This window comes from Ailuropoda melanoleuca, chromosome 10, assembly GCF_002007445.2.
Source record: "Ailuropoda melanoleuca isolate Jingjing chromosome 10, ASM200744v2, whole genome shotgun sequence".
NCBI lineage: Eukaryota > Metazoa > Chordata > Mammalia > Carnivora > Ursidae > Ailuropoda > Ailuropoda melanoleuca.
The window spans coordinates 958,018-976,584 of record NC_048227.1 but is presented as its reverse complement, the minus strand read 5'-3'; the positions used below and the strand labels follow the sequence as shown (position 1 = coordinate 976,584).

Genomic DNA, 18,567 nt, shown 5'->3' with positions numbered 1-18,567 from the left:
TTTCTGGGAGGGCGGACACGTCCTCTGCTATCTAAGGGACTGGGAGAGGTTGCAGAGCCCCACTGTGTAGGCAGGAAAACTGAGGCTGGGACTGATGCCTCTCCCTCCCACTCCTCCACCCCCGGTTTTAAGGAGGGTCGCGCCCGCTCCCAGCCCTACCTAGTTCCCTCCTCACGCCCCACCATGGGCACCCCAGAACCTGTCCTTTGACAACTAAATGGGACAGCAGGACCCCGAAGGCGCAGCACGAATCCCCGTGCCCCCCCCCCATGTTGCGCGCCCTTGGGAGCGTCACTAAATGACGTCACCCTCACCTGCTGGCTGCAGGTGCGAGACGGACCAGCGGCAGCGACACCCGGCCGGCCTCCCGCCGCCAGAGAGCGCGACAGGCAGCACTCAAGCGTCGCGGGGCCCCAGTCGCCTCCCGCCCGCGCTGCCCGCGCTGCGGTGTTTTGCTTCCGGTTGCTCCGGAAGTTGGGGGGGCGAGGGCGGGGGAGGCGACTTCCGCTTCCGGGACGGCCGTGGAGGCTGCGCGGCGCCGGCGCTCCGGGACGGTGGTGCGTGAGCCGCGGCTGCCGGCGACCGCGACTCCTACCCGGCCGATCGGAGGGGCCTCGCGCGGCCTCCTTGAGTAGCTGCGCCCGGCGGGGCCGCGGCCCCTTCGTTCGCAGGCCGCAGGCCCAGACGGCCCGGGGACGAATGAATGAATGAGCGGGCGAGGGGCGGCGGACCGGGTGACAGTTGTGCGGCGAGCAGCAGCGCCGGCCGCGGGACACGATGAACCGGGCCAAGCCCGCCACGGTCCGCAGGCCCAGCGCGGCCGCCAAGCCGTCAGGTGCGGGCTTGTGCGGCGGCGGCGGGGGCTCCCGGGCATCGATCGGGGCTTGGCGGCGCCCGCCGGCCCTGCAGACAGCAGACTCCCTGTCGCCCGGCACGTCTGAAGCAGCCGACAGCCGCTGAGGGGGCTGCGGGGTTCGGGGCGGTCGCGGGAAGCCCAGGGCAGCCCAGGGCAGGGGGCTGCCTGGCTTCAGATCGGGCCTTGTCACTTGCGACCTGTGTCTGTGCCTTGTCTCCCTCCTCTGCGCAGCGGGGTGACTGTCAGAGGCTGTCCTCACTGAACGCTCCAGACCCGGCTGTGCCCTGGGCTCGCTGGTCCATGTCCCTTGCCAGCCCCGACCCTTGTGTAATCCCCTCTGAGACAGCAGGAGGTTGCAGTCCCTCTCCAGCACCCATCCCACCGCCACCACCGTGTAAAGTGCGTGTTTCTCCACCTCCCTTTCCTGCAGGGCACCCTCCACCTGGAGACTTCATTGCTCTGGGCTCAAAAGGTCAGGCCAATGATTCCAAAACGGCGTCCACCCTGTTGAAGCCTGCCCCTTCTGGCCTGCCTTCCGAGCGCAAGCGGGACGCTGCAGCCGCTTTGGCGGGTGCCTCCGCCCTGACTGGGCTCACCAAGCGCCCCAAACTCTCCTCCACACCCCCCCTGAGTGCCCTGGGGCGCCTGGCTGAGGCTGCAGTGGCAGAAAAGCGCGCCATCTCTCCGTCCATTAAAGAGCCATCTGTGGTCCCAATTGAAGGTAAAGTCAGTTTGTGGGCTTCCCAGAGAGCACGTCCCACACCTTGCCAGTCTCCCGGAGGTTCGCTGAAGGCCACTTCCGGGCTTAGCGCCAGAGCTGTGCACAGGGTGTCTGGAGAAGGGTGGAGACGAGTCATCTGGGAGTTTGTTCTGCAAAGCAGCTCTCACATAGGTGCCTTTACCCCATGTGTGTTTCCATATTCCGTGATGGAGATGGGGAAGTATTAACGGGACCCAGGGCAGCGTGGCAGAGGCGGGTCTCAGGCCTGAATGGGCTGCGGGAGCAAATGCTGGCAAGAGGCCGTCCCTACAGTAGCTCAGCGGCCTACTCTTAGCGGCGAAGCAGACACAGCCTGTGCCGGCGCTCCGTCAGCCAGGAGGTGACGGATGGTGGCTCTTCAGCTGTCCCCACGGCGTTGGCGGGGGGGCCCTGCTGCGCTGACAGCGGCTGTTCTTTGGGAACAGGCTCTTTCCTGTGCCCGGTGGTTCCTCTGATGTGCTTACCAAGCACCTCCTTTGTGACAGGCCTGCTCCGTGCACGGGGGATCAGCAGAGACTGACCAGAGCCTTGTTCTTGTGGGCTCTGTGTTCTCGTGTGCTCGTCCCCCTGCCCGGGGTGTGGACGTTTGCACCTCAGTAATCTCTGCTAACAGTGAAGAGCTTGTCTCTTTTTCTCTCGTCGGGAAGGTAGTACTACAGCATTAACGATATCCAGGAAAGTGTTTTTTAAATTACTTACAATTCTGTTATTTACAGAAGGGCTTTTAGTTTATATGCATCTCAGGTCACCCCTGCTTTTCTGCATCATCTTCCCATTGATTATCTTATCTGCTCCATGATACCGCATAGACCAGATCTGTTAAAAGTCCAGCCAGCCCCAGGTTTTGAGCATAGAGGTACTCACACGACAGCTTTGGCACAGAGAAGGCTCGTGAGGGATTTGAGAAGTTGAGCTGTAAAGGCCAGACAGGGTTTTGATGGGTGGTTGAGGGTGTTGGAGAATAAGCCGCTGAGCGGAGGCGTGCATCCTGGAGAATGGAACTGTGCCCGGGGAACAGGCGAGGTCTGGGCAGCTCCGGGGGGGAGAACCGAAGCTGGCAGGCAGGGAAGATGCAGTGGGCAGCGGGAGGCCCTGGGACATGAGGAGCAGAAGACACGGCTGGCGCTAGCTGGGCTTTGGGAGATGAATCAGATCTCTCGTCCAGGACCAACCGTCCTGGGGCAGCAGGCCCTGCCCCATGGCACCGCCCCTGGCATTGAGGGCTGGGGCCCCGGCTTGCACCACAGTTCTGGTTACATCCCGGCTGGCATCTCCTGTACAAGGTGCTTCTGGAGATGAGAGGAAGCGCGGTTGTGGAAAGCACATTCTGAGCAATGAAGCACTTTACAAACGTCTTTAGGAAGCAGAAGGCAGATCACAGCCCCCAGCACGGGAAGGTTGAGGTCTTCCCCAAGTCCAGTGCACCTGCGCGGCCTGCCTGGCTTGTGTCCCGGACACCTGAAAGCGTTCAGCGGATATCACCGGACCCTTTGCCCTCGCACAGTTAACTCACACCAACGGCAGCACCTCCCTCTGTGTGTTTGCATCTTTCCACCGGAAAAAGCTCTTGAGTCAAAGATGACACTATGGTGGGGATTACAAACTCTCTCTGTCCGAGCGATACTGAGGGTAGCACCAGGAAGAGGCTTGGTGGACCTAACACGCTTTCAGGAGGCTGACCGTGCAAGAAGGTCAGTGAGCTCCCTGTGCCACTGAAGCAAGACGGCAAAGAAGACAGAAAGAAGGAAGGACTAAAGAAATGGCGGAAGTGAACACGGGAGAGAAGGTCAAAACCCAAAGAGGGTTTTTTTGCAGAGACTACTGAATCAGAAACCGCTGTGCAGAGTGGATCTGAGGAGAGGGCAGGGGTGCAGTCAGCAGCACCAGGAGGGGAGACCAGCAGAGAAGCAGCCGCTGTTAGGAGAAAAGGCGAGGAACGGCATCAGACCAGTTAATTTGAAAACTTAGAAAACGTTCAGCAATTTGTAGAAAGACGTAGTGCGAGAGCAGCCAAGCCCAGGGTCACCTGTGGGACGCGTGGAGAGGCCTGGAGGTGGCTGGGCCGTGCTCCAAGGCTAGATGGCGCCGTTCCCACCGTGGCTCATCCTTGGCCAGCTGGGTCCTGCTCCGTCCCCGGCTGTTGCTGTTGTTCTCGGAGGCAGGGTGGCCACAGCACAGCCCCGAGACCCTCACTCACTGGTTTTCTGCGGGTTTGCCCTGTTGTCCCCTGGCTTTGGGGGGGACCCTGGAGGCAGGGTCTGCTCACGGCCGCCTTCCTGTACCTGCCAGTGCCGCCCTCCGTGCTGCTGGACGAGATTGAGGCCGCCGAGCTAGAGGGCAACGATGGCCGGATCGAGGGCGTGCTGTGTGGGGCCGTGAAGCAGCTGAAGGCCACCCGGGCCAAGCCGGACGGCGCGCTGTACCTGAGCCTCATGTATCTGGCCAAGATCAAGCCCAACATCTTTGCCACAGAGGGTGTCATCGAGGTGAGGGCCGGCCAGCTAGAGTGAGACGGGCCCTCGCTCTGGGCCTCACGTTCTCCCCCCACCCAAGGCCGCCTCCCCTTGGAAGCTCGCTGGCTCTTACCCCTGTGCAGGGCCCCCCTTCCCCTGATGACGCACCGTCTCTCGCAGGCTCTGTGCAGCCTCCTACGGCGGGACGCCTCCATCAACTTCAAGGCCAAGGGGAACAGCCTGGTGTCCGTGCTGGCCTGTAACCTGCTCATGGCTGCGTACGAGGAAGATGAGAACTGGCCTGAGATCTTCGTCAAGGTGGGTCTGCCGCTCCTGGGAGGCCCCCCTGGAACCTCCGTGCCGCTTGGGGTGATGGGGGCAGAGCGCTGGACCCCCAGGAGGAAGAAGAGGCCAGTCTGAGTGTGCTCTCTGGAGGCTGTGTATCTGATGGCCCAGGGCATCTGTTTCCTGCACTGGTCGCTGGGGAGGTCATTCTGGGAGCCCCACCCCCACCCCAGGCAACTGGGGACACTTGGGGAAGCGCCTGTCTTGGGAGCAGCAGAGGGCAGGCAGAAGCGAGCTGCCCAGCAGGGGCCCGGAGTGTGCACGTCTGTCATGGACAGGTGTACATCGAAGACTCCCTGGGGGAGCGGATCTGGGTGGACAGCCCGCACTGCAAGACCTTCGTGGATAACGTCCAAACGGCCTTTAACACCAAGATGCCCCCGAAGAGCATGCTTCTGCAGGGGGAGGTGGGGCGCAGCGGCGGGGATCTCAGTGCTGGTAAGAGATGCTGCGCGGCTGGGCTGGGGAGAGGACAGACTCCGTGAGGGAGGGGCTCACGTCGCCTCCCTCCATGGAGCCCGCTGTTGCTGGGGGTGGGCGGTCACAGGACGGTTGGGGGATGTGTCCACGAGTGGCTCGGTCTGCAGGGAGCAGTCCTCACCCTTCCCTCACGGAGGAGGAGGACAGCCAGACAGAGCTCCTGATTGCCGAGGAGAAGCTCAGCCCCGAGCAGGAGGGCCAGCTCATGCCCAGGTAGGCACGCCGTACGGCCCCCTGCCCGTGGGGCCCTGCGTGTGGCTGGGAGGCCGGTGGGGTGGGCCCGTGAGGAGCCAGCCCTCCTTCCTCCCTCCCCCCTCTGGCCTAGGTACGACGACCTCGCAGAGAGCGTGGAAGAGTATGTCCTGGACATGCTCCGCGACCAGCTTAACCGGCGCCAGCCCATCGACAACGTGTCGCGGAACCTTCTGCGGCTCCTCACCTCCACCTGCGGCTACAAGGAGGTGCGGCTGATGGCGGTGCAGAGGCTGGAGATGTGGCTGCAGAACCCCAAGGTGAGGGCGGGGAGGCGGGGCCTTGCACACGGGGGCCTCCTGGGCTCTGCGGTGCCGGACCGTGTGCGAGGCTGACGGCGCGCCGCCCGCCCCCCGTAGCTGACCAGGCCCGCCCAGGACCTGCTGATGTCCGTGTGCATGAACTGCAACACGCACGGCGTCGAGGACATGGACGTCATCTCCCACCTGATCAAGATCCGCCTCAAGCCCAAGGTTCTCCTCAACCACTACATGCTGTGTGTCAGGTGCGGCGTGGGCGGGGCCGGCGGGGTGGGTGGGGCACGGCGGGCGGGCCACAGTCCGTGCCAGCGCCCTCGGCTCGCCTTGTGTCCAGGGAGCTGCTGAGCGCGCACAAGGACAACCTGGGCACCACCATCAAGTTCGTGGTCTTCAACGAGCTCTCCAACGCCCGGAACCCCAACAACATGCAGACGCTCTACACGGTGCTGCAGCACAGCTCGGAGCTGGCGCCGAAGGTGGGGCGCCTGGCGGCTGCGTTCACATGCACTGGAACACGGCCCCGTGTGCAGGGCTGGCCCCAGCCTGGGACGTGGGGGCTCCAGGCCAGAGAGGAACGCGCGGCGTCACCTGCACTGCCGGGCGTCTGGACGCAGCGGGTGGCATGGTACCGAGCTGTGTGGGAGAAAGCCTGGGAGGGGGCAGGGGGCCCAGCGAGCTACGCACAGTGGCGTCTGACTTCAGGTCAGGTCCAGAGCGGGTGCAGCCCTCCACGGGTGTCTTCCTCAGAAGCTACAGCTAGGCTCGTTCAGGAGGAGGCAGCACTGAGCCCCAAAAAAGGCACTTGTTTCCAAGCCAAGGCCTGTCCTGCCATTCTGAGGGCTGGCCTTTCCCAAACGAGGCCAGCATCTCTGGTGCTGGGCTTTGGGTCCCGGCTGCGAGAGTCCCCTGGATTCCAGGTGCTTTTGAAGGGAGAGCCGAGAGAGCGCTGGCGCTGTTACTGAAATGAGCGAGGTCTTTAAGCGGCTTAGCTGGGCTCACAGCAGTAGGTCCGCGTGGTGCTGCTTCTCGCCGCCGCTCTGCCGTCACCATGTCGCCCGTTCCTGCAGCCCGGGTGCCTGGCACACCCACCCTAGCCAGTGTCTGGCCCTTTGTTTAATGAGGACCGGTCCCCCACGAGCCAGTTGCCAGGAGAGTGAAAGCCGTGTCCCCCGCTGTCCCTTGCTGTCTGGGAACGGCCAGCGTGGAAGCCGTGTCGTGCTTGCTTGAGCCCGGCGTGCTCCAGGGATGCAGGCAGGGGCGTCTTCCCAGAAGGGCTCTGTGAAGCCTCATGCCAGGCTGAGGAAGGCCCTGACGGCAGGCCTGTGACGGAGGGGAGCTGGTGGTGGTGGGGAGTGACCTCCCTGCGTGTGCTCTCTCCTCCCAGTTCCTCGCCATGGTGTTCCAGGACCTGTTGACCAACAAGGACGATTATCTGCGGGCCTCGCGCGCATTGCTGCGGGAGATCATCAAGCAGACCAAGCACGAGGTCAACTTCCAGGCCTTCTGCCTCGGGCTCATGCAGGAGCGCAAGGAGCCCCAGTACTTGGACATGGAGTTCAAGGTGCCACAGCTGGCCTGCCCCTCACTTCCCGCACTCCGCGGCCTCTCCTGCCAGCAGGGGGTGGTGCGCCAGTGGCCAGTCCTAGAGGGCGGCATGGGTCCCATTCTGTGTGGGATCTGAGGAGGGACTGGCCACACGTGGCCGACCTTCCGGCTGGGTGTGGAGGTGGGGATGGAGTTGGAGCCGGCGGGGTGCAGGTCTGCTCTGGCAAGGTGTCAGAATTTGAGGTGCAGAGGAGGACGGGGGCAGATTGTGGAGGGTCTCGAGGGCCGCGTGGGTGAGTTGGCAGATGGCTCCACGCTCCGGAGGGTGGACCTTGCCCGGCTTTGTCGGCTGAACCTTCTTCCGTGGTCTGAGCCTTGCTGCTGATCTGCTCCTGATCCCCAGACCTCCTCGTGCGGGTGGTCTCCAGGCACGGTGCTCCGTGGGCGTCCTTCTGTGTCAGCTGCTTGTGGGCTGGGGCCCCCTGCCCCACATGAACCCGGCCGTGTGGGGCTTGCTTGCAGGAGCGGTTTGTGGTGCATATCACAGACGTGCTGGCCGTGGCCATGATGCTGGGCATCACGGCCCAGGTGAAGGAGGCTGGCACCGCCTGGGACAAAGGAGAGAAGAAGAGTAAGGACCCAGGACAGACCGACACCACCAGCTCCAGGGCAGGGACGGGGTGGGGCGGAGGGGAGCATTCCCGCAGCTGCAGGCTGTCCCCCCAGGGCTCAGGCAGAGGATGCTGGGCCAGACCCGCCCACCACCCCCGAACACTCAAAGCTTCTGGAAGTTGCCATTGCCTGTTCTCCTGGCCCAGGGCCTACTGTCTGCTTGGGTCATCTGCTCACTGGGGGGCGTTTCAGGCTCAGTCCCACCTCCGAGGGCAGGAAGGCAGGAGGGCGGGGTGGGTCTTTCTGCTGCTTCACCCCATCGTGAAGCCCGCTGGGAGTCTAGCTGCAGAGCCCTCCCCAGTGCCTTAACAAAGTCATGAAAAATTCGAGGAATGAAATCACTTGGAATTTGGGGATTTCGTTTATCTAGGATTTCCCCTACCCATGGGAGGTTTACGTGGTGCTCCCTGAGCGTTCCTCCTGCTGCGTCAGTGTGTCCATCTGTGTGTCCCTCCTATAGCCCGTCGGAGGCACAGGGATGGATGCTTGGAGTGCCCCCCGACGGACAGGTCCCCATCCCTGCACCTGCCTCGTACCCAACCCTGGGAGGCAGCAGTGTGGGCACACCATAACCCTGCATGTCCTTTTCAGACCTTGAGGTGCTGCGCTCCTTCCAAAACCAGATTGCCGCGATCCAGCGGGATGCCGTGTGGTGGCTGCACACCGTCGTCCCCTCCATCAGCAAGCTTGCCCCCAAGGACTACGTGCACTGGTACGGGCCCGGCTCGCTCTGCTTCCACGGCCGCCCCTTCCCTGGGTTCAGCCCACGGGAGCCTGCCACACCAGATGTGGCCACCTGCTGGCGCCAGTCTCTCACCCAGAGATGAGCCCCCGAGCCGGGGGACATGGGCTCATCTGTGGGGTCTGGTCTGCCAGCCTTACAGGGGGGGGCTGCAGGAGGCTCTGGAAAATACCCCAGAGCCCCTGCCTGGAGCATGTAGCTTCCGTACCTATGGGGCCTAGTGGGGTGGGGAGAGCCCCCTGGGCACCTGCACTGACAGCCCCTCTGTCCCCCACAGCCTGCACAAGGTGCTCTTCACGGAGCAGCCGGAGACCTACTACAAGTGGGACAACTGGCCCCCCGAGAGCGACCGCAAGTGAGCGTGCCTGCTGTGTGCACCGCGAGCACCATGGACCCCAGGGCTCCCTTGAGCACGCCCCCCATCTCTGTCTGTTTTTCCTGATCACCATCCCTGTCCCCCCACCACTCCCCATTCCCGATGTGCTGTACCTGCCGTGTCTCTGTGCAGTGCTGTCCGCTCCCAGGGCTTCAGCCGGTCTCTGTCCACAGGACCCTCAAACTCACTGTTCCCTCTGTGCCTCCAATCAGTCACGTGCACACGCTCTTCCTCCCCGGGTCAGTGTCGTGGCCCCATCTCCTGAGTGTTCTCAAGTGGCTCCCTACTGCCCGATGCAGCTTGCACGGCTCCTGCTCTCCTGTGCTCTCTGCCCCTTCTTGGTTTGGGAGGTTGTGGGTGGCAGCCAGTGTGTCTGTGCCCTGGGGGGTCAGGCCCCTTCTCGCATTCTCGTCCACGGAGGCCACGGGAGCGGGACGGCCACCCTCCTCCCTGTCCAGGCGAGATTCAGAGCTGGGGCTTCTGCACGTGGGCACACGCGGCCCCCGCCAAGCCCAGCCCTGCCTGCTCTGCCCACAGCTTCTTCCTCCGCCTCTGCTCGGAGGTGCCCATCCTGGAGGACACACTCATGCGCATCCTGGTTATTGGGCTGTCCCGGGAGCTCCCTCTGGGGCCCGCGGATGCCATGGAGCTTGCCGACCACTTGGTGAAACGGGCTGCAGCTGTGCAGGCAGACGGTGAGGGTCCCTCCAGACTTTGTCCAGGCACCCCCTTGGTGACGGCCTTCCCCAATGGGACTCTGCTGCCCTCAGCCCTGCAGAAGCCCTCTGGGCACCTGTGTGTGCTCAGGCTGCTAGGGTGGGCTTGCCTCCAGGCGAAGCCCCGTGCTCGCTGGACCTGACTGGTCTCTGGAATCGGGGATTGGGCGGTAGGAGCGTGTTTCTGGCAGTGATTCAGCGCGCTGTTTCTGGAGCTCGCCCTGGGGTTTGTGCACGTTCTCTGCGCGATGCACCAGGGCAGGTGCTGTGTCTGTGCCTCTAAGGGGCTGCTGCGGCGGTCCTGAGGATGGCACTCCTGCCGTGAGCGCGACTCACCCCTGGCTGCTGCTGGGTTCTCAGCGCGGGGTGCAGGCCCTCGCTGCTTGCGCTGCCCGTGTCCGTCCCCTGCCCGCCCCTTAGCTGCTGGAGAGCGAGACCCCATGAGCCTGCCGTCCTTCCACGGCCCAAAGCCTGTGCCTCGGTGCCCCCCTGGTGCTTGTGAACGGGCTTCTGGAAGCTCCGTGTGGCTCTCGGTTTTCAGATGTGGAAGTGCTGAAGGTGGAGAGGATCCAGCTGATCGACGCGGTCCTGAACCTCTGCACCTACCACCACCCCGAGAACATCCAGCTCCCCCCCGGGTAAGGCGCTCCTTGCCTTCTCACACCTGCTCCCTCCACACGGCTGCCGGCCGCACTGCCCCGTGCTGGGCGCAACACCCGGGAGGCTGGACGGCTCGCAGTGGTCCCAGGCCTGCTGTCCTGCCTGCACCTGCATTTCGGGGCCTCGCACCCCTGCTCTCTCCCTTTGGTGCCTGAGCCTCACAGGTTCTTCCCTTCCTGTTCACTGACACACACACTTTCCTTGGTGGACGGCAGGGGCTTCGTGCAGTTTTCTCATCTGCTTTAATCGCGCTGTAACCCACGTATGCCTCAACCACTTCAAGTTGCTAACATGCTGGTTTCGGTAAATGCCCAGGGTCGTGCCACCACTGCCACAGTCCTGTCTTAGAGTGTCTGTCCCCCTCAGGAAAACCGCACCCAGGGGCCGTCCCCGCCCGGCCCCCATGCGGCCGTCGGCAGCCCCTAACGTGCGCTCTGTCCCCGTGGCTGTGATATCGGACGCCTCACAGCAACACACGCACGGGATCCATGGCTGCGTGTGGCCTCCCTCGCTGGGCAGCATACCCCTGGGGTTCGGCCGTGCTGAAAACTTAGCTGCGCTCTGTTCCCTCTCCTGGCCACGTAGCATTGCTCGGTGTGGACACCACGCTTTGTGTAAGCTCCCGGTGCCCCAGGAGCACAGCCGAGAACGTTCTACTCGCGTTTCTATGCAGACCTGTTTCCAGGGCTCCTCATGGGTCACGTGGTTACCTGAGGCACTTCCGACTTCTCCACAGCAGTGCCCGGGGACTCCTGTCCCGCCGAACCCGCGCCCGTCTCTCTGGTGCTCATCGCTCACCGTCCTAGCGGGTGTGCCAAGGAGTCGCGCTGTGGCTCCCATGGGGGCTTCTCTGGGCACCGACGGCGCTGAGCCTGTCTTCATGTGCTTTTCAGCCACGTGTCCGTCTCGTCTGGAGAGACGTGTGTCCGCGTTCTTTGCCCGTTTTTAAATCGACGGTTTGGATTGTGGTCGGGTTTTGGGAGTTCCTTACGTGTTCTGGATCTGGACCCCGAGCAAGCCTGTGATTTGCGTGTGTTTTCCTGTCCTGAGGGGTCTTTCCACGCTCTGGATCGTGCTCTTTGAGGCTCTGAGAGACAAACGCCTTAGTTCTGGGAAAGTTCAGCTTCTCTGCTTTTCTCCCATTTCTTGTCCACTTGGGTCATTTCTAAGGAGCTGTAGCCTCGTCCGGGATCGTGAAGATTGCCTTGTGTTTTACGGTTTCAGCTCTGGATTGTAGGCCTCTGATCCCCGAGCTAGTGTGCGCGTGGAGGGAGGCCGGGTCCAGGTTCACTCCGCTGCGGCTGGACAAGCTGCTGCCCCAGCGCCGTCTGCTGACCGCGCGCGGGGCTTGCTGGGGGCCCTCGGCTCTGCTCCGCGGTTCCGATGCTATGTGTTTGCCCCAGGACTCACTTGTTCGTTGCCTTCTTGGGTTGCTAGCACGTGCTCTGCTTCCCGACCTGCTCTCCTCACGTGGCAGCCCATTTGTTCCTCTCTCCAAGTCGGCTTCTCAGGTTTCCTTTGTTCTTTGCAACAGCAGCGTTCTGTTTCACCCTCTGGAACATTCTGTCACCTGAAAGAACTGCAGTTAATCCTGAGTGCATCATAAATGTGATTTTTAAGTCACATGGCAACGTTGCAGTTTGTGTGCCGGATAGAGGGCTGTTTTGGGCCCTCCGAGGGAGAGACTATGACCAGAAGGAGCACTGAGGTCTCACGTCATCACGGCCCTTGCTCCCACTTTGTGGATGGGACGCTGGGGCTTAGCTGGCACGGGGACCTGGGCGGTGAGGCCTGGTGCTGGGCTCTGGGCAGCACAGTGATGCCCACAGTGCCGTTCCTGGAGACGTGGAGACGCCGGTGTTGCTGGACAACCAGATCGGGGGTTGTGGAGGGACAGCTGTTGACGTTTCGATCTTTGAAGTAGTTGCCTCGCTGGTCAGTCACCACATCGTCTCCGGGTCATTCCAGCCTGGTCAGCACCGATTCCCATCACTGCCTCGCACCACCGAGGCCGAGCCATGCCAGGGTGTCCTTGCGTTTCAGGTACCAGCCTCCGAACCTGGCCATCTCGACCCTCTACTGGAAGGCATGGCCCCTCCTGCTGGTGGTCGCGGCGTTCAACCCTGAGAACATCGGTGAGCCTCCCCCGGCCAGTTCGCGGTCATCGTGCCGGGTGCTGCTCTTACGTCCTGTTGGGGCATCTTGCTTGTTGGGACTCAGGGTGGAGCCTGGCCCAGGACTGGGTGGGGGCCGGGACCCCAGGTGGGGCGGGAGTGCTGTGTCCTGGCCGCCACCTGCTGTGTCCTTGCTGCTAGGCCTGGCCGCCTGGGAGGAGTACCCCACGCTGAAGATGCTCATGGAGATGGTGATGACCAAGTAAGTCTGCGCGGTCTGCCAGGACAGGGCACCCGAGGGCAGGCCCCGTCCACGGACGCGGGAAGTGGAGCAGACCAGAGCCCCCGACTCGCTCCGAAGCGTCTCCTCTGACGGTTCGCTTTCTCGAAGCGAGAGAAGACGCAGCCCAGTCCAGCCCGGGTCTGCTGCGCGTTAGTGCTCTCTCCTCTTGTGGGTGAGGGCGGAGTGGGATTGAGGTGGGGTCATGGGGGCAGGTCAGTGGCTGGCTGGTGGCACTCGAGCGGGGGTATGACTGGATGGAGCTGCATGGAGACGAGGCACTGGGAGGACCGGGTGCAAAGGTGAACACTGCCTGGGGTCTACACGGGTGGGCCGCCATGCTACCCGATGGGGCACAGGTGCTGAACGCCAGGGCTGGGAGGCTGCGCCCTGCTGTTCACCACACCTGTGTGTGAGGAGCCAAGCCGGCGGCCGGTGCGCATGTGACGCGCTCCCTGCCAGTCATCGGAGTGGAAGCTGGGTCCATTTGCCAGCACGCTCCCAAGAGGGACAGCGAGGGTGACCACGCAGAAGGCCGTGGTTGAGATGCAGTGGGGCCTGAGGCCTTGGCACGTGCACACACGGGCATGTGTGGATTTATCATGTGGGAACTGGCTGCGTGTGTGTGAGGCCGTGGTGGCCAGGAACTGGACGTGTATGTACACACGTGTGGGGGAGGCCGGGGCGGGGGGGACCAGGTGTGTGTGGCCCAGAGCTGGAGCCACAGCTGCTCCCGTTGGACCCATGGCTGATGCAGTGGGCAGGCGTTGGTGCCCGAAGGACGGGTCTGACACGAGGGACCATCATGGGGCGGGTTCAATCTCAGAACCCGTGACACTGGGTCGCTCGGGGGAGCAATGTGGTCTGGGAGCAGCTGGTCCGCCTGTGGTGCCCTGTGGGCTGGGACCCTGGGAGGGGTTGTGGCCCAGGGATGGCTGGGTGAGTGCGTGTCCAGGATCCTGATGCACTTCGCGCCTGATTCCAGAGGTGGCTAGTGCGCGGTCTCGTGGAGGGAGAACGGCTTGCCCCGCACAGGGGCTCCCTGACCTGTGGCGGCACAGCTGACGGCCCAGCCAGCCTCTCCGGTGCGCTTGGCGGCTGAGGCTGTGTGCAGGGCATGAGTTGTGACCCTCCTTGACCCTGTGCACGGCCGTCTGGGGGCTGCAAGCCGCAGATGGGCATGGAAGCACGTTCCTCCTGCTCTGTCCCCAGCAACTACTCATACCCACCGTGCACCCTGACGGACGAGGAGACCCGGACGGAGATGATTAATCGGGAGCTGCAGACCTCCCAGCGGGAGAAGCAGGAGATCCTGGCGTTTGAGGGGCATCTGGCAGCAGCCTCCACTAAGCAGACCATCACCGAGAGCAGCAGCCTTCTCCTGTCGCAGCTCACCAGCCTGGACCCCCAGTATGTCGTGCCCGTAACCTGGGGCCAAGCCGGAATGGGCAGTGGTGGGGTGGGGGCGGGGCTGGGATTCTCCACGGGGTGAGTGCACTCAGCCACTGGGGAGGCAGAGGGACCGCTGGGCTGGGACCGCCGGGCCTTTGTGGGCGGCTGCCTCAGGCAGGACACAGGCAGTCCCCCTGCCTCACCTGCTGCCATTGCTCGGGGACTCCGCACACGTGGCTTCCTAACACGTTCATGTCCTCTGGGACCTTCAGAGGACCCCCTCGGAGGCCTCCCCCCCACATCCTGGACCAAGTGAAAGGCCTTAACCAGTCCCTGCGTCTCGGGCACCTGCTGTGTCGGAGCCGAAGCCCGGATTTTCTCCTCAACATTATCCAGAGGCAGGCGAGTTCCCAGTGGCTCTGGGGGTGTGGGGGGCGGGGGCTGGCAGAGGCACCGTAGCCTCTGGCATTAAGTGAGACCGTAGCCAGACGAGGGCACCCCGGGACACAGGCCGCTGAGGACAGGCTCCTTGGCTGTAGGTGACTGTCGGCACGCGAGGGGTAGCCCTGCCCTGTTGTCACGGGAACGTGGGGTGGCGGGCAGACGGGTCGCAACGGGGGACGCTGCGGGTTCACGCTGGGAGGGACTAAATGTCCGCGTCGCCCGGCCCAGGCCTCTTCGCAGTCCATGCCCTGGCTGGCCGACCTGGTGCAGTCGAGCGAGGGCTCCTTAGACGTGCTGCCCGTGCAGTGCCTGTGTGAGTTCCTGCTGCATGACGCGGCCGACGACGCCACGTCTGGGGAGGAGGAGGAGGAGGGCGAGAGCAAAGAGCAGAAGGCCAAGAAGCGGCAGGTTGGTGCCCTCGCAGCTCCTCCCCGAGCCCACGGGAGTGCCGTGTCTGCCCTCACCACGCCCCCCCACCAAGGTCCACCGGGGTGCGGGGTCCGCCCGCGGCCCCGCAGGCCCACCGGGTTCTCCCTCGCCCCTGCAGAGGCAGCAGAAGCAGCGGCAGCTGCTGGGCCGCCTGCAGGACCTGCTGCTGGGCCCCAAGGCTGACGAGCAGACCACGTGCGAGGTGCTGGACTACTTCCTGCGGCGCCTCGGCTCCTCCCAGGTGGCCTCCAGGGTGCTGGCCATGAAGGTGAGGCCCGTTTGTCCCCCGCAGCCCCGCTCCCCGGCACGGCTCTCTCTCGTACGTCACGCAAGCTCGTTCTGTGCACTGAAGGGGCGGTGGGCTGCGGTCCGGGCGAGCCAGACCCTGAGAGGGACTCAGCGACCTTGTAACCAGTCTTGCTCGGTCTTCTGAGGTGCCGGGCGACCTTCTGGGGACACTGGCTCAAGCTGCTTCTTTGTCGTGTCAGGTCAAGGATTTGTGACAGGACACGGTGTCCTCGTTAGCCGGGCAGCCCCATGTCCCCGGGGCTTTGAGAGAACGTGCCCGTCCCCCGAGACCCGCGTGTGGGCTCGGGCTGAGACGTGGCACTGGGAATGTCTGCCTGCAGGGCCTGTCCCTGGTGCTGTCGGAGGGCAGCGTGCGGGACGGGGACGAGAAGGAGCCCCCGATGGAGGAGGACCCCGGGGACCCGGAGGCGCTGCGGGGCTACCAGTGGCTGCTGCGGGACCTGCCCCGGCTGCCTCTGTTCGACAGTGTCAGGCCCACCACCGCCCTGGCCCTGCAGCAGGTGGGGGTGTGGGGCGCTGCTGGGGGCACGGCCAGCTCGCAGGCTCCGGCCCGCGGGTGGAGCTCTCACGGCCCTCCGTCCCCAGGCCATCCACATGGAGACCGACCCGCAGACCGTCAGCGCCTACCTGGTCTACCTGTCCCAGCACACGCCCGTGGAGGAGCAAGGCCAGCACAGTGACCTGGCGCTGGTGAGGGGTGGGGATGGCCCTGGGCCCTCGTGGAGGTGACTGGGGCCGGCGGGGCAGCCTTCCAGGCTAGGGGCCAGGGCTGCACGCACCCGCTCGCTTCGCCTGATCTTCTGCCCAGGGTCAGCGTCGAGGTTGCGAGGGTCTAGGCGTGCTTGGTGCCGGCATAGCCGTTGGGGTCACCAGGGCCTGGCTGGCTTTGTCGCTGGCTTTGCCCCCAGGGTGACGGTGCCTGGGCTGTGAGGTGGGGTGTGGCCATCCCCAGGTGCCCTGGCTTGGGGTGGGGATGAGGGGGGCGGGGAGGAGGGAGCCGGGCCAACCCCGGTGTCTTCTGGCAGGTCTCCACGTGGCTCTTCCTATAGGGAGGGCGGTGGGGCCCAGGGCACTGCCCGTTTCCCCCTCCCCTGCTCTCCTGGCCAGCTTTCTTGTGACTCTGCTGTCGTGTCTGCTCACTCTGGCTCCAACCTCACCGCTCCTGTGGGCCTTGGGTTTTGTGGGATGAATGGATACAGACAGTTAGAGGTCCCTGGAGGTGGGGTTCTTTCCGACTGTGGGTTCCTTGCTGAGGGGCTGGGTGGGAAGAGCAGCCTAGGCCTTGACGCCTCGCCCCCGAGTCCACTCTGGCTCCAGCCTGGTGATGGCTCCTGGCCCCCGTGCTCAGCACCGTTGCCACGGGTTTCAAGTTAGAACCGTCTGGCTGTTGGCTTTTCTCTGGGCCTTGAGAAGGGCGTGCTCCTGCTGCTCGTGGGCAGGGGTCCGCGTGCCGTCCTCACCAGCACGTGCTCCCCTCGGCGAGCAGGGCAGGTTGTGACAGCCGTGTCAGGGTCGGGGCCAGGTGGGTGTCCCTCGCCTTTAGGGCGTCTGTCACTTCTCGCCCTCCATTCGCAGCCTGCTTGGTGGTCTGCGTCCCCGTGCGTGTACAAGGGCCCCTCCCTCTGTTGTCAGCGCACCCACCACATGCTGCCGGGGCGCGGTGACCCTGGGGGTGGCGTTGTGAGCTCACGTGATGTGGCCTCATGGTGGGCCGCCCCTGGCTGTCAGCCTGGCGTGGAGGCGAGAGACGGCGGGGCCGGCGGGGAAGGCTCTCTGACGGCCACGCTCGCTGCCCGCAGGACGTGGCCCGGCTGGTCGTGGAGCGCTCCACCATCATGTCCCACCTGTTCTCAAAGCGCTCCTGCAGCGCCGAGTCGGACGCCGTGCTCGTCGCCCTGCTCTCCATCTTCTCACGTTACGTGAGGCGCATGCGCAAGAGCAAGGAGGGGGACGAGGTGTACAGCTGGGTAAGGCTGGCGGTGCTCCCTGGGCGGGCCCCCGGCGCTCCTGCACGGCCCAGCCACCCTCTCCTTCCTCCCCAGTCGGAGTCCCAGGACCAGGTCTTCCTTCGCTGGACCAGTGGAGAGACGGCCACCATGCACATCCTGGTGGTCCACGCCATGGTCATCCTCCTGACCCTGGGGCCACCCCGTGGTGAGTGCCCTGCGGGTACGTGAGGGGCAGCTCCCGGGGTCCATGCCTACAGGCCGCCGTCTTCATGCCGCGTGAGCTCCAGCCCCGCTGGGGGGCGGGGGCGCACAGAGCAGGAAGAACGCCTACGCCTAACGCAGCTTCGGGCAGGTCGCCATAGGGTGGTGGCGGGATCCCTTCCCTACCTGTGTCAGGGAGCACATGGCGGGAGAGGTCGCGGAGCTGTGGAGCTGCTCAGGTTGACAAGCCTGCATTCTCCAGCACCTCCTTGCCACCCTGTCCCGTAGTGGAGTGGCATCGGGAGGCGCTGCCTTGCCGTGTCTGCTTCTCCGGGCGCTCCCAGCCCAGCCGGTGGAGCTCTTGGTCTCTGGAGGCTGAAGCATAGACACGGGGCCGCCTGCTGAGCTGTGAGCTGTGGCTGCTCCGCTCGGGCCCTCCCTGCGCGGACCGTGGGCTGTGTCCCTCTGGCTGGCTGCGCCCTCTTCGGCCTGGCAGCCTTCCCACCGCGCCTTCCTGGCTGGCTACTGTGGACTGGTCTGCCACATAGTTGTGTCCGGGAGGGAGGGAGGGTGGGCAGGGACAGGGTCTCTTGCTGGGATCGGTGCTGGGGGCTCTGCTGGGCAGGTGAAGAGCATGCGCCCCCTCGGAGGGACAGGAGCTCATGAGCCCTGGGTAATGAGGGGAGGCTGGCCTCGTGTCAGCGTTGGGGAGTCCCCAGAGCTGGGAGCAGGAAGGGAGCTGGTTGAGCTGAGCCCGGGAGCCCAGGAGCCCGGACACAGCACTGACCGTGTCACGGTCCCCCGAAGCAGACTGGCTAGCTTCTGAGTAGCTGCGTGCCCTCAGCTGGAATCCTGGGGTGAGATACAGAAGGGAGCTGGTTGAGCTGAGCCCGGGGACAGCTCTGACCCGTGTCACGGTCCCCCGAGGCCGACTGGCCAGCTCTGAGTATCTGCGTGCCCTCAGCTGGAATCGTGGGGTGAGATACAGGAGCAGGTGCAGCTCACAGGTTATCTCTCCTGTTCCCACGAAGCCTCCGTCCCCCTCACATGGCAAGATGTGGCTCTTCCAGCCTTGGCCTGCAGTCCCTCGAGGGCTGGGGGCTCCTCACCACGTAGGTCGGGATGGCCTTGTTGAACCGTCCTGCTGACCACGCTGTCTCTCCCGAAGCTGGTGACGGCGAGTTCCAGGCTCTGCTGGACATCTGGTTCCCGGAGAAGCAGCCTCTGCCCACGGCCTTCCTGGTGGACACGTCCGAGGAGGCGCTGCTGCTGCCTGACTGGCTGAAGCTGCGCATGATCCGCTCGGAGGTCCCTCGCCTGGTGGACGCCGGT

At 64.3% G+C, this 18,567-nt stretch overlaps 1 protein-coding gene across 2 annotated transcripts in view; it reads left to right on the top strand.

Moving 5' to 3' along the window:
- Nucleotides 1–497: 497 nt before the first annotated feature.
- INTS1 (integrator complex subunit 1) overlaps nt 498–18,567 on the top strand; it is a 29,775-nt gene continuing 11,705 nt past the window's right edge. The window contains exons 1-26 of one of the 2 annotated variants that reach the window (XM_034669680.1): nt 498–835; nt 1,287–1,577; nt 3,906–4,102; nt 4,250–4,387; nt 4,693–4,852; nt 5,002–5,107; nt 5,220–5,406; nt 5,506–5,651; nt 5,741–5,882; nt 6,791–6,967; nt 7,474–7,582; nt 8,215–8,335; nt 8,643–8,720; nt 9,279–9,436; nt 9,999–10,095; nt 12,161–12,252; nt 12,433–12,493; nt 13,724–13,921; nt 14,176–14,305; nt 14,576–14,755; nt 14,895–15,044; nt 15,406–15,585; nt 15,671–15,775; nt 16,885–17,052; nt 17,128–17,239; nt 18,404–18,565. In XM_034669680.1, coding sequence (XP_034525571.1) covers nt 778–835; nt 1,287–1,577; nt 3,906–4,102; nt 4,250–4,387; nt 4,693–4,852; nt 5,002–5,107; nt 5,220–5,406; nt 5,506–5,651; nt 5,741–5,882; nt 6,791–6,967; nt 7,474–7,582; nt 8,215–8,335; nt 8,643–8,720; nt 9,279–9,436; nt 9,999–10,095; nt 12,161–12,252; nt 12,433–12,493; nt 13,724–13,921; nt 14,176–14,305; nt 14,576–14,755; nt 14,895–15,044; nt 15,406–15,585; nt 15,671–15,775; nt 16,885–17,052; nt 17,128–17,239; nt 18,404–18,565 — 3,703 coding nt within the window. In that variant the 5' untranslated portion in view covers nt 498–777. Of the gene's footprint in view, nt 836–1,286; nt 1,578–3,905; nt 4,103–4,249; nt 4,388–4,692; nt 4,853–5,001; nt 5,108–5,219; nt 5,407–5,505; nt 5,652–5,740; nt 5,883–6,790; nt 6,968–7,473; nt 7,583–8,214; nt 8,336–8,642; nt 8,721–9,278; nt 9,437–9,998; nt 10,096–12,160; nt 12,253–12,432; nt 12,494–13,723; nt 13,922–14,175; nt 14,306–14,575; nt 14,756–14,894; nt 15,045–15,405; nt 15,586–15,670; nt 15,776–16,884; nt 17,053–17,127; nt 17,240–18,403; nt 18,566–18,567 lie in introns of those variants that run through there. The other variant, XM_034669681.1, reaches the window with a different exon arrangement.